The 14916-nt window shown below is 35.3% G+C and overlaps 1 protein-coding gene across 2 annotated transcripts in view; it reads right to left on the reverse strand.

The window, feature by feature from the left end:
* The window catches only part of LOC102235247 (cGMP-dependent protein kinase 1), a 93366-nt gene that overhangs the window by 26756 nt on the left and 51694 nt on the right, over positions 1 to 14916 (reverse strand). For both annotated transcript variants that reach the window (XM_023327931.1, XM_023327930.1), the window contains exons 4-6: positions 8201 to 8306; positions 3989 to 4052; positions 753 to 830 (exon numbers count right to left, since the gene is read on the reverse strand). In XM_023327931.1, coding sequence (XP_023183699.1) covers positions 753 to 830; positions 3989 to 4052; positions 8201 to 8306 — 248 coding nt within the window. The remainder of the gene's footprint in view (positions 1 to 752; positions 831 to 3988; positions 4053 to 8200; positions 8307 to 14916) is intronic.

Consider the following 14916-nt stretch of genomic DNA (forward strand, 5'->3'; position numbering starts at 1 on the left):
ATGAATGGATACATTTTTCTTTCCTGGTATATTTAGCAAGGCAACAGCTCAAAACAGTCCTGTGCAGCTCTAAATTTTCATTGGAAATGCATCTTAAACTGGGAACATTTTCAAACATTTCGTCTTGAAATCTAATTCTAATGTCAAGTTTGTTTCGTGATGGTGACATCCAGCCAGATGGATTTCCTGGTTTGTTTCTGATTTCCATTATACAATTTTTTTTTCACATCTCTTTGAAGCTCAGAAAGAACATTTTTAAATTATTTTCAGTGGCTGGTTCCTGCAACGAGAATCAAATCACTACAGTTGAGCTGGTGAAAGGTGCAAAACAGACCTGAGTGCCAGTAAATACGCAGTAAACAAATTCCAATGCAAGTGGGTGGAAAAGCTGTTGAAGATGAGCATGACCCCCCCAGTCACAAAATAAAGAGGAAGACCAGTAGGCAAGTTGAAAGCCCTCCCACAGAACTGAGTCCAGTGTGAAAGCCAGTGTTGATTACTGAAAGGGGAAATCAAAGTGACTCCTTTCCCCTTTCCAAATACTCCCATCACTGCTGCAAAGGGATGATGAAAGAGGCAGCACTTTTCCCTATCCGCCAATCTGAAGATGACTGATGATAGCAAACTTCCATCCAAAAATATCACGCCTTCACTTCAAAGATTGGCATCTGTTGCTGTGTTTTATATGCCTGGATGCCCTGACTGGTGATGAGGACTGTCTTCAGGGTCTGGTCTGGTGTGACTGTCCTCACCTTTCCCTTGCTGATAATGAAGAAAGTGTCGCCTCTGGCCCCCTGTCTGATGATGTACTCTCCTTCTTCATAATGCGTCTGTCAGGGAAGAAGACAAAAAGGTGACAAACTTAAAAAAGAACTACTATTGAAAGATAGGGGAGTAGGCTATTAATATATACATACATCAATAATAATGTTTTTTATCCCTAAAATTAGGTAAACAGAAAAAAACAGGTCAAAACTATTTAATCTAATATGGATGGGAACTTACTGGTTCAAACCAAGAGTGAAATAAATAAAATCATTTATTTTCTACATCCTTGGTATTCCTGCACATGCTGGAAACTATCTTGGTACAAACTGGGTTTTGAAATGTTCGTCAGTCAACCACATAGAAGATGAAGGGGAAAAACATCATATGTGTGAGAAAACAGTTTCTGGCTTGATAAAAATCTTCAAAACGTCTACAGAATTCCTGCAGGAAAAACCCAGAAGTAAAAGTTGAACAAAATAAAGCAGATTGGACTGAAGTAGAAAAGTCATGTGAAATCACAACAAAATATTATGCAAAAAAATAAGGCCTTATTTCACCACAGGTGACAGCTATAAATCAGTGTGTTTACTTTATTAACTATTTAATAACCAAATAATCTACAATCTAAAAAAAATATTCACCAGTAGTTTAGACTTCATTAATATTTAAAGTCTTCTTGAATTAGTAAGCAAATCAGTAATAGAGAGGGTTCAAGCAGAACCTTTCCTATCTGAAATGTGAAAAATAAGCATTTTTAGCCTAATGCAATGATACTTTCTGCTTTACACTCTATCCTGTTTCACTTTAGTCAAGGTCAGTTCAAGCTCCATATGTTTGGCTGGTAAAATTTTTAAAAAAAATTGAGCAAGTGGTATTGCAATAAACAGAGTTTCTCAATTCCAGTGGTCAGGGACCACTGCTCTACACTCTTTCCCTTCTGCCATGCACCTGACGTGAATAAGTGGGTGATTAACAGGCCTCTGCACCACTTAATGGAATGCAGAGAAAGTCATGCAATCGATTCAATCAAGTGGTCACATTTAAAATATGCAGGCCAGCGGTCCCTGAGGACGAGAATTAAGAAACACTGCCACTGGGATAAGTTAAAGTGCTGAAGTTATCAAACAGCAATTACAAAAAAGAAAAAAAGATCATTTTCTCCCCCACTGCATAAAATATATACATATGTGTGTTGCAAATAAATATATTCTTGAAGTTACATTAAACTTTTGTATATTGATATTAACTTTTCTCAATAAGTAATTAGTTATTAATTATTGAAATACTTTCACACTTACATTTAAGTGTTGGTTGAAATAACTTCCAGCACTAGGTAGTTTAAACATGCTCTAAAGGGTCTGCTGCTTGAAGGGTAAAGTGATGAAGGTAAGTTGTGACACTTTTAATACATGAAAAACACTTTTGCAGCATCTAGGCAACAAAATTTAAAGTTCTAATTGATCCTGCACACTGAGCGCATAAGCAGTCACAGAAACACTTTCCTGAGGTTGACTACCTGACATGTTTCAGTGTTTATTTTACTAAAATATTTCACAACTTGTGAAATATCTTGTAACTGTTCCTGAGAAACTACTGAGATCAACAGCTCCTGTTAGACCAAATTACCTCACACTGTTAAATTTATGTTTTATTTTCCACACTGTTTGAACCTTACTTTTTCTCCAAACAGAGTGCTACATGTCTGATGTGCATTTGTGAAAACACATGATGTTTATTTTAGCCCCAATAAATAGTTTTCCCCAAAGCAAATGAAACATTCTGATTCATTTTACTAATCAAAACGCATTTATGGACTAATCAAAACTAAATGAATGACTAAACATATGTTTATAGCTTCACTTTAGTAGCACCATTTGACTTATTGTCTCAAATTAAGAGAACGCCTTTGATAATACAACATAAAAATTAATGGTAATTTGTCGAAGCATTTCAAACAAAATTGGATCAATTAGTATACCTTGTAGATTTTTAATTACTTATAAATAGAAAAGCGTCTGGAGATTTATTATTTAATTTAATAAATACTATTTCTTAAATAGATATTTGGACAGAACAAACTCACAAAAAACACAGTAATTTTAACAAAAGTACAGGCTGATCTCCACCAAGTCATGCTGTATTGATGCCATAATTTATGTAAAAGGAGGCCCACATATTGAATTACCATAACTTTCAGAAGTCTGACATTTGATCATGTAATATTGTAAATTTCTGAGACTTGGGATTTTATTTACTAAACATTTTAACCTTTAGAACAATTTCACTTTAAATATTTTATACTTTGTTTATAATTTAATATGGGTCTTTTATTGCATGAACTTTCAACAATTTATTTGCCTCAGTGTAAGCATTAATACTCATTTCTAAATGTAGAAGTGTTTGTGTTTCCTCTCCAGAATATTTCTGGAAAAAAAATATCAAGCAAATCAGACTAAAGAAAGCTGGCAAACAGAATATTTGTTCACATTTGTGACAAAAAGGAGAGCATTCTTGTCAACTAGTCTTTCATTGTGTTTTTTTTCCACCAGGAATTATTCACTATTCATTAGTTTTTGAAACAAATAAGATCAAATAAACTTAAACGCCAGCAAAGTTGATGTTTTTTTTATTACAGTTTTTTTTTATATACGACAAACATAAAATATCTCAATCTGCATTTAAATTGCATTGTCATATGATGCAAAATCTTTCTTAATTTTCATGAAATCTATGATTGATGCATACATTACGCTAATCTCTCTATCAGTGTGAAGTAATGGGAAAGCAGCAGTGAAAGCGACTGATGATGCTTTCCTCAGACCTCACACTTCAGTAAGAAAAGAAAAAAAAAGTCATTATAATAGGATTTAAATCATAATGGATGCCAAAGTGCACCATTGAACGAAACACAAAAATTGACTCATTTTGCAAAGCTTGGTTGAAAGTGGAATGACATCTGTCTACAACATAATTAATTCCTGAACAGATTAAGGACCACTATATAGTTGGTCTGCAAATTAGTTCAACATCACCACAGCAACTAAGCAACAATTGCACTATCTTCTATTAAACAAACTTAATAATCCCTAAAGTGCGTTCAACAAGTAAACATGATCAGGAATTAGATTGTATTCTCTAAATAAAACAAAGGTCTGAATTAAAATCTGCTAAGGTAAACGTATTACTAGTGGGTTTTAAGATAGATGGATCAACTCCATACCTCTTCGAGGACATCAGCAAGCTTGCTCAGAATGTCTTCCTGTAGATCATGAAACGTGGGGACACTGCAGAAGAAAAAAAGGATCTTTTTTAACAGGATAGTATAAAATTCAAATGTTTTGTCATGTACATTAGCCCACTAATCCACTTAGAAAGTTGCAGTTAAATAAGTTTAATCATCTGAACTCCAGGACCATTGTTTTACATAATAACGTGTGATGCCCTCACACAAGGACCTAGGAAGATCCTTCACACTCTTTACTCTCACTCTCATCAAAAATGTAAAGAGAAAATGTCAGATGACTCGCTCACCTGCAAGGAAAATAATTTACAGAAACAAATATTTTAAAAAACTCACAGGCTCGCTGTCCTAGCAACTATGGCCTGAGGTCATACTGTGTAAAGCCAGAGGTCTCCAAGACCTCAATTTTGTAATTCTTTTTGCACTCCCAGGTAACTGTGGTAACTGATGACGCAAAAGCACATAAATCTGCAGTCAAACAGAGAGTGAACAAATAAACCAGCAAGGGGGCTCTGCCAGGAAATATGCGTGCTCTGTCCAAAATGACCATTAGAGTAAAAGTGCAGTTTATCACTACTGGTAAAGACCAGGTCTTAGGAAAAGTTCGTTTTGGACAGTGACAGACAAACCATTTCTAACAACAGAATTATATGGCACAGATTAATGACCACATTTTAACATAACAGCATCATACTGGTAATGCTACTGTGTACAGGTGGTGATAAATTTGAAGGTGGCTCTGCCACTTTCCAGAGAGGGAAGCTTCCAGTTCTGATTTATTGTAACAACGCACAGCTCATTTTGAATGAGTGTATACAGACAGCATAATGATTTTTACCTTTGGACCTTATCTACAAGAGAATGGCTCCAAGAGATAAATGTGGGTAGATTGAATAACTAAATCCAAACGAGGTAGAGCACTTAAATGAAGACGTTACTTGGGAGATGGAGCACCATTATTGATGTCAGGCAGAGTTTCTGCAAGGTGCCTTCTTTTGCTAAAAAAGGAACAAAAAACATAGTGTCTGAGACTCGGGGTGTATTTACAACGTAAATCCAGGTAAATATTTGTTCTCTTAACTTATTATAATAAATTGTTGATATCAAAGTACCCTACATGTGTTTGGAACGACATATTCAACTTTTTTCTACAGATTTTATACTTATATAATCTGAAGCCATCCATGATTTGGTCCATGAAGCCAGAATTTCTATTAAAGCAGTTATGAGTACAAGTCTTTTGGCCCAAGTAATTTTTTATTATTATTTTGGGAGGGATATGAATTGCTTAGCAACCCATCTTTAATCCAGTCTTTGCAGATGATTATTTTTAGAAAATCAGTTTAGTGTTTCTTAAGCAACTGACCTATGAATCATTCAAGTACAAAAATAATTATCAAACCTAACTGATAAGCTCTGTTTTGTCAACATATAACAGCTTCTGAATTGGCAAATAATAATAATAAACCGTAACCTGTAGGAAAAAAAAGAAAGAAAAAAAAGCATATTGGGGCATATCATTGTGAAAAAAAGATATTCAATGAAAGCTCATGGATATGAAAATATTTACGAATTTTAAAAACATATGAATATTGTAAAGTATTAAAATCAATAAATTAAAACAGAACAAAAGACACATGAAGACCTTGTGTGAAATAATAATTCATACACCCCTAAAAAAATCACTCTTAAAAGAATAGTCGCTGAAGGGTGCAGCCTATCATCTATGAATTCATCCAATCACCCAGCCGTATTCGCAAGGTAGAAAAGAAATCCTTGTAATTAGATTTCTGTCTTACATGTAGCATTATATTCTTACAGTATGCCGGTGTTAATATGTGTAGTTACAGCGTACGTCATCAGCTGCAAAACATTAGTATATCAACGCGAGGCTGTGATGTTTGTTCCGGTGCTTCCAGGCAGCTTATATGAAGGCATTCTGCCCGTTATTGAGCGAACCAAATAAAACAGGGCTAATGTTTATCAAGAGCGAAAGAAAATAAGCCATGTTGCTGAACAAAGCCTTATCTTCCCATATCATCTCTTCCTCTTAGTTTCTCCAGCTCCCTGTCACCCCCCACCCTGTGCTCATTTTCCATTTTTTATTACAGTAATCTTAGCCATCTTGTCTCGGCCTCCAGACCCACTTTGCCACTTTGCTGATCTACATGTCTCCAGTTCCTCAACAGAAACACTGGATTTACTAGAGAGGCGGCCCAACTCTACATGAATTATACAGAGTTTGAAATGCTGGAGCTATGAAGCATGTCGACACAAACAAAAAGCTTCTGTTGTACAACTGTGATCCAACAGTTAAATAAAAAAATGTAATGTAATCCAACAGTTACATAAAATAGGATTCCTCTGTACCTCTAAACTAAGCAAATTATGCTGATTGTTCTCAAAGGCTTCTCTTCAAAGTGGGAGGGGAAAAGGTTGAGTGTTAGTCCACCAACTCTAAAACTTTCAGTAAAGAAAAAATGCATTTTGTAAATTTGTGAGAGATTGTTCACTAAGTGTCACCCTTACCTTTTCTCTCACAATGCATGAAAGTGATTTCAAAATATACGCTTGGAAGAGGAAAAAGCTCTTGACAAGTACACTCAGCTGCTGTATTTGAAATTATGTGGGATCAATGTTTCCTGAGTCTTCCTCCTCCACAACTTATAAGTGCAAATATGTAATTTTCACAGCAGTTAAAGGGCGGGTGAACGCTCACAGCAACCAGTCCGCTTTTGTTGTTCGCTAAAACCTATAAGCTCTTTTATTAGATCTTCTTCCGAGGAGCGCAAAGGGAATATAATTATGAGCTTATTAACAAATGCTACCATTAATCTCTGATTTCCCCCAAGACACCCGTCTATAAACCAAACATAGAGTAGATCTATTAAATATTTACTCATCTCTCAAACTCTTATGTAAGATCTGTGTGGAGAAGAGAGCTGCCATTCTGTATATCCTTATCCTATCTGAAAGAGGTTGTAAATGTTTTGGGATTTTTCAAGTCAAAAAGGTGTATTAATTTCTTTTTAAAATAATCTCTAAATTCTTAGATAAGTAATTACATTCTGTTTTTTCTACGAAGAACTTTCTGTGCAGCTTACTGCAGATAGTGAATTTCCAGGTTGAAAAAAACAATTTCTTTGCTGTAGGATGTAAAAAAAAATCGGGGTTGAAGAAAGACACCCTGTGCTGGCCCAAGGGTGTGAAATTTTCACAGTGGTTAATGGAAAAAGTGTTTTATATAGTATATAATTTTTTTTACATACCGTTTCCTCTTTGCAGTCAGGTATATTGCAACTCTTAGCAAGCAACATTGTGTGCATTGACCGAGAATAAGTTAATAAAAGCATTTTATTTCAAGTGAATAATCATTTGTAGTACATGTGGTGAGCATTATGCACCCATAAAACATTACTTCCAGCAAACATAAGCAATTTCTATCTACTTTTTTGAATCAAGTTGCACTTGTTACCTTGCTGTAAGTATCACTTGAAAGAAAAAGCCAAACGGCATATTGACAGTTTGGGAGTTTATTAACATTGTAGCATTGTGAGCAGCAGTAGAAATTAGCCCTTAGCTCATACTAATATGTACTGATCCCTTTCATTTGCCTTGGGTCAATAATTTACTTCAACAAATATGAGCACTAGTGCATATAAATGATGTAAGAACATCAGCTAAGTCATAGTAATTAAGGGTTACGTGTAAAAGAAAAAAGGTAGCACATAATTTCCCTAATTAGCTTGAAAATCAAAGCAAATTAAAGCTGAACAGAAAAAAGCAGGTCTATAAACGATTTAGAACCTGATTGTGTGTCTCCTTCTGCCCTTTGATGCATATTTCTTTTATCTTATACTTCATGCTCCGGGAACCTTTTTAAATGATAATAAGCTCCTCTTTATAAAAGTGGTTAGTGCTTTGTCGCTTCTTAACCGATAGGAACGCTGACGTTCTAGAAGAAAGACACAAGATATGCCTTTCAGATGGTCAAACGACGCTGTCTCTGAAGTTAGTTATTATAGTTATTGCAAAGAAAATCAAGAATTACAAATTATTTGAGAAACAGTTCACACACACACACAGACACTATCCTGAATTCATTTTGTTAATTCATTCATTGAATTTCAGATCAAAGACCTATTCATACTGTTTCCTGTCACCATGAAACAATACGCTGCGGTTGCTCACCTTTTCAGAAACTCCATATACTCCGTGTGTTTAATGAGCCCCGTCCTCATCATGATCGTCTGAAAGCATTGTCGGTCGATGGCCCACAGCTTCACATTTGTTAAGGCTGGAAAGAAGACCACACACAGGTAAGGCCATGAAAGACAATTTCTGTCCTGTGGCAACCAGAATAACACAAAGGTACATGCAGTTTATGCATAATGCACATTGTGGAAGAGCCTTATGTTTCGTGCTTTCACAAAATGAAGGTAGCAAATAAGCTGTGCACTTAAAACAGAAGAGAAATCAGAGTTAGTAGTTTAACCCAAGACAACTAGAACTGCTCCTTGGAGGTGTTAACCTTTATGTTTTGTTGCAATGCGTAAAAACAACTATCATCCAGGTGTTTTATTTTGCCTTAATTCTGGTCTGGAGCACAAGAAGAAAATTCTGTACAATTATTTTTTTCCCCCACCCAGCAGTTGGGAGTTAATTCGTGTTACTGCATGGCTGGTTTGCCTCGAGTAATGCTACAACATTTATATTGGTTCGGGGTCATGATTTGACTGTGGAATATCCAATTTTTATTAGTTTATGCCCCTGAGTTGGACTCTTTGTTCTAGGAGCAATTATCAAAATGTGTGACAAGACTGAAAGTCACTCTGATATTCTTCTGTAACATTTCAAAATTAATTATTCGCAAACTGACTGCTGTCTGCGCTGGCCCAAGGCAGTGGCAGCCCAGTACAACATACAAAGCAAATTTTGGCTAAAGTGGTGCAAGTTGTTTTCTTATCTAAATTTTGAAACGCATTTGCAGCATTTTCAGACTAATTAGTGAGAGAAGCTGGTGTATTAAACACCATTTGTTTTCTTATTTTATTTTACAAGGAAGCAACAGTATTTTTCTACTGACACATTAATGTTGGGTGATTTTTTTTTACAATATTCAAACTGTTACTTTTTTTCAGTGCCAGCAGTATGCGCTGTTATCAACACCAGTTTTTTAACAACTAAAGAGATCTTGAGCTTTTCACTTTGATACAAAACAGAACAAATCATCTCATGATCAGGCCAAAGTAGTTAGTGCTGCATTTAGGAAATCGCTATTAATCATGTTACTTTAATTCAGAAATGACCACACATTATTTTTTGTTTTTGAGAGACTCAAATCACATTTTGTAAAGTGTGAAAGTATTTAAGTATGAACTTGTATTCACCTAGAAATCTTCATTTCTAAAACTCAATACAGATGTATCCAAAGGCTCAGTTCTTGCCCCACTTCTTACCTTCTCTTTAGTTTATATATTAATGATTACCACAGTTGTATCCTGGTGTGTGTTTCACACAGTTTAATTTAATTTGCTGGTGGTAAGGAAAGGACTTTTTTTTTCAACATGTCTTGTTGTTTTACATCTTTTACTGCATGGTTGGTTAAGTCAGTTCTGATAATAAAATACTTAAAAGGTGTATCAGTGTGGTGTTTCCTTGAAAGCTTAGTCTCTGATTGACCCCAAGTATTTAAATCTAATGATCCAAAACGACCAGTACAGTAAAAGTACAAGTTACTATTACTGCAATGTGATCTGTAAACTTTGAGGTTGGATATAGTCTTGATTTAATAAAGTGAATCACACAATTGTAAAGAAAATCTGCCTTGGGCATGCCGATGGCAAAGGGATAAAGCCAGAAGCCCGAGTCCTGACCTGTTGACCTTTTCCTCCTCTCTCACAACCCATTTTCCTGTCTCACCACGGTTAAATAAAGACCACTGAAGCCAGAAAAGTGTCCTGTCAAATGTGAGCAACCGAGGTTTCTATATGGTATGTCTGGGATGACAAAATATGTTACGTGAGATAGACCAAAATTCTCCAACTGAGTGACAATAATGCTTTTCTCTATTCTATTCTATTCTATTCTATTCTATTCTATTCTATTCTAAAATGGGGCCATATATTAGCTTTGGCTATAAGTGTTTACTGCCTTACATGTACCTACACATGAAATATTAAATAGAACCAAACTTCTAAAGAGTAAAAAACCTGTCAGAATCTCGTCCAATTGCCATCTTTCTATCTGTTGTTGATTCACACAGGCACAGATTCAGTTTTTGAGATTCTTTTCATCGCGTTAAGCCTCAACAGATGTTTTTTTCTTCTTCTTTTGACTCCTCTGTCATCATTTTTGATCAGAATATGTCAGAATATCACTGGTGTAACATGCAGCCTCTGTTGAAATCCAGGCCACGTGGGGTTTCATCAAAGCAGTGAACCTCTAACCCACATCTGAAAGTCTTTTTATTCATCTTGAATTCAATTCCATTTTAAATAAGACATTGGCTCATTGAGTCATAACCTGAACGAAAAAAAGGAAAAAATAAATATTTATCTGGCTGATTTAATTGTAAAATTAGTTCAGTGCTTCATCTTATTGCTTTCTGTTTCATATAAATTATCCACATTATCAGCATCCTCTGTGGGAAAATGTTATTTCAGCCTCAACACCTCCATTGTGTACCTACTCAATAGTAGAGTAGCAATAAAGTGAAATAAATCTATGACCTGATCCACAACAGAATACAGAAAACCCTCGGAGGTGACAACTAGGCACAAGGACATCAGGTGATATTGCAAAAAAATAAAAATAAATAAATAATAGTTCAGATAGCAGACTACTTGTTATTTTGTCTGAGTGTTGCTGTACCCTATCTCATCCTCCAGGCATGAAATTTCTCAGAAATTTAAAGATAAAAATTGCTTTTTTTCCTGATAAGCTCTGGAGTTTATTGATTATAGAGGGATTATTTTTCTCTTGCTGGCTCCGGTATTGAAGACGGGGGAGCAGTGGTTTGTTTTACAAGTAATACTTCTAAAAGGAAAAAAAAATAAGAAAAAGAATGCATTTGGCATTAAATAGGATACAGCCGTACCAAACTCGTAAATAAGATTATTTTACACGGAGGTTTTCCTACTCATACATAATTTCTTTAAAAATTTAGATTTTTTATACATAGACCAATGCTTCCATTTGTCCGATGTCTGAGGAGTTGAACTGGGAAAATCAAATGCAATTTACTGTCCAACACTGGTACATATCAGTAACTTTAATGTAAGGAGAAAGTTATTTTACTTGAATAATGCAGACCAAAGAGTGAAAGTCATATCATATGGTATATAAAATGTTATTAGAATTAATTTTTGGTTGTTTTGATGACTGTAGCTTATAGCTAATGACAATTAAGTTTGTTAGCAAATAAAAAATGTACATACGACTGAGTTAAATAAAAATAATGATAATTTAAAAAAAGAGATTTTACCATAATTATGTTGTGGCCATGTTATACACTGTAGAGTTATGGGAAATTAATGCTGACATGATAGCCGTACAACAGGCAAGAACTGACACTTATTACAAGAAAAGATAAGCCAGATGTAATTGGTAAGAAGATGGCTGCTCACAGAGAGCTGCATCCATGCATGTTAATGGACGGTTGCAGAACCAACAGGGATAACTACAACCTACAGGAAGTTGTACCTAGAGGAGGTACAACCTTGGAATCCTGTTTCAGGAATCGATTCCTGAAACAGAGACAATGTCAGGGGTGTTTGAGTTACTTAAACATGAAAAAGAATTTCACTGTTGTTTGGTGGATCAAAGTTTTCTTTTAAATAAACTTTGCAATTAGGAAATCAGTTAGTGACCAATAGTAAAACATTTTAATGAAGAACTATGAGGTTAATGTAAAGGTTGTTTAAGTCTCAAAAGCTACACTAGAAATATACTGCATGCGCAATGAAGAAATAATGTAGTTGAGTCTTACTTTTTCAGCTGAATTAATGAAAAACGTGACATTTTTATGATATTCCAATTATTTGAGAAGCACCTGTATTGTCTGTAAGGACACATTCTCTGCCTCATTCACCACTTGAATCTTGCTATAATTTGGCAGCACTTTATAATTAGGTCAAACCACATGAGAAATGCCCTCATTACAGAAAATGACACTGCTGTCAGATAGATACTGTTTCCTGGAGAAGAAAATCTAAGACAGAGTGTGAATAATGTGAATGACAGACACATATCTCAGAATTATGTGGAGAGGCAATCATACCCAGAATGCACACAAATACATGTTTTATCTGAGAAATCACACAAATTGCTTTGAATCCTAAACATAGAGTCTAAATATATTTTCCACAATATTACATTTCTCCTTCCACTTTTTCAACCCTTCCAAGTGTGTTACTAGTTTCAGCCATAACTGGATCTGGTTACACCTTATCTAATCAAAAAGGTTATTTGGACCTTTGTAATGCACAAAATGGGGACAGATTGCCCCAACTCGGAGCACAGACCCAACAAATCTTGTGTATAGAAATAGGTCCGAGGAGAGAAATGATTTGACCCAGAAGCAACGTGAGTGGGAGGTCAGACATTATTGGCAATTGTGTAGTGTTTGCAGTGAAGTATTTGGGAAGAAAGTGGGAGTGTAGAGCGCTGGGAAATAAGATATGTAGGGAGCTAGCAGCGCACAGCAGTAGGTAAACGTATTATTTGAGGACTTGGCTAAATTGCGGTGAGACTCGGGGAACTAGTTAGCTTGTGCTGAAGGTGCAGATAAATATGAGGGCTCAAGGGTTACTGACCACTTACTTCACAGTTTGCTTCCGTGGATCTGTGCTAGCACAGCCTGAGCAGGACAAATATGAAGATGTGCATCAACAGTATTTATAAATATCCCAGGACTTCTATGTGATATACAGAGTGTAAAGGACAATACATGAGTATCGAACGTGATTTCCTTTTGTTCGTTATCCTAATGTGCCCCTGAATATTCACAGGAGGTTGAATATACGTTAAACAATGGAAATCATTTTGTAATATTTTAGAATTCTTTATCACACATAACTTTTTTCAGGTATGCACATTATTGCATATGTTCTGTTTTTCAGCAGTATCTCTTCTCTTAATCTCCATCTTTCTATGCCAGAAAATTGTTGTTGGCATTCTACATTGTGTTTGTTCCTCGTTCTCGTTGTTTGTTTTCTGGATAAACCAGATATTCATATGTAGACAGAATTCTCAGTTAAGTTAATTCATCTCTCCCATTTCTTGTCATCTAGAGTCCTTTCTAATTTCCACTAAAACAGGCTAAACTCATTTCTTAACTCCATCATGTTGACAGGCGTTCAAAATCTATTTCCCTTCTGTTTTGGAAACTTCCTCTAATTTACACATATTTCTGCCTTAGAACGGATGAAAATTGAAAACCAATTATTCAAGTTACCTTCTTTAATGGATCAACAGTGCAGTTTGCTCGTACTGCTAAAATTTTCAGCTTCCCACCCATGTTGGGTTAAATTATAAATACAGGAGACATTGCAAGTGAAAGGAAGCAAACAGGAAAAAGATACATGTAGAGGAAGCAGTTACTCCTGTATTCAGTTCAATCATAACTCACTGTAATTTGGTTTAAGCTAAAGAGATTATGCAAATGTGCCACGTGTGTTAGTTCTTGTAATACAATTATGGCTAAAATCACATGAACATAGGAGAAACAATTTTATTGATTTATTGTACTCCTGACATTTTACATCCAGAGATTGTTATGGAAGGAATAAAAAAAATATTCCCGAATTAGTGTGACATTTTTCACAATTTTGTCACGGGTATCAATATGTGAAAGTCTATATGTATGTAGTTTCCGCAGTATGACTTAATGTCATACTGTGAACTTTAAGTCATACTGGAAGTCATGTCTTTTCGAGACAAAAAAAAAAAATCTATGACCAGATCTGACACAGGATCTCAGAGTTGTTAGTTATTAGTCAGTTGCTAATACCCTTGTTAAATATTTTGTATGTGCTAAAATATTATTGCATATGGTTAAAACTGGTATTTTTCACATAAATTGGTTTATTTCAGTTAAAATATTAAAAGACCTGAAAAATTACACATCTTACTGTGTCAGAGGATACAAAACATGCAATATAAAACGAAGTTTCTCTCTCACTTCCTCATCACACCATTGGCTGTGAAATGATGTGTTTTTCTATCTGCCTTCTGCAGCAGGTGATTTTACAATATTACTGTGGAGATTATCCAATTGCCTGGAAAAGGAAATGTACAGCAAAATCTCAAATGCAGTTATAAATGTGAGTAGTTTGCATACTGATGCTTGGTCATGATCCACGTTGCACTTGTGGATGATTAGCTTCGAGCTGCTGGGCTCCGAGAGACACCGTTTTTGTCTCCAAACTAATTAAAGAGAGCAACAGCCATAAGAGTTTTTTGTCAGGAACATTGTTTTGACGCTAAAATGGTTATAAATTCGGATTCTGTTAAACTATTGTTTTCAACGTTGCGAAAGAGATCAGTGAATGTCCTAGTCTTGCTTTTAATTAATTGCTCTTTCATCATTTTCTCCTTTTAAAGAACTTGTCAACATCAGTCTTTTTTTCCCCCCTTCCTGACTTTGACAAACAATTGTACACAAAGCCACAGAGTGATGTGAACTCTGTGTTTTGTTTAGGGGAGTCTCACAGGAATACAGCTGTCAGGGCTGGGGGTGGGTGGAAGAAAGTAATCTCCTTTCCCCTAAAGTCATTAATAACATCAGCCAAGTTTGATTATATCTACATGAGTTCTTTAGAGCGTGAGAAAGCAGGACAGGTCATTTACTAAGAACGGCAGAAACTCTTGAGGGTAAAAAATTAAAAAAATTGTATCAATGATCG

This window comes from Xiphophorus maculatus, chromosome 22 (assembly GCF_002775205.1).
Source record: "Xiphophorus maculatus strain JP 163 A chromosome 22, X_maculatus-5.0-male, whole genome shotgun sequence".
Classification (NCBI taxonomy): Eukaryota; Metazoa; Chordata; class Actinopteri; order Cyprinodontiformes; family Poeciliidae; genus Xiphophorus; species Xiphophorus maculatus.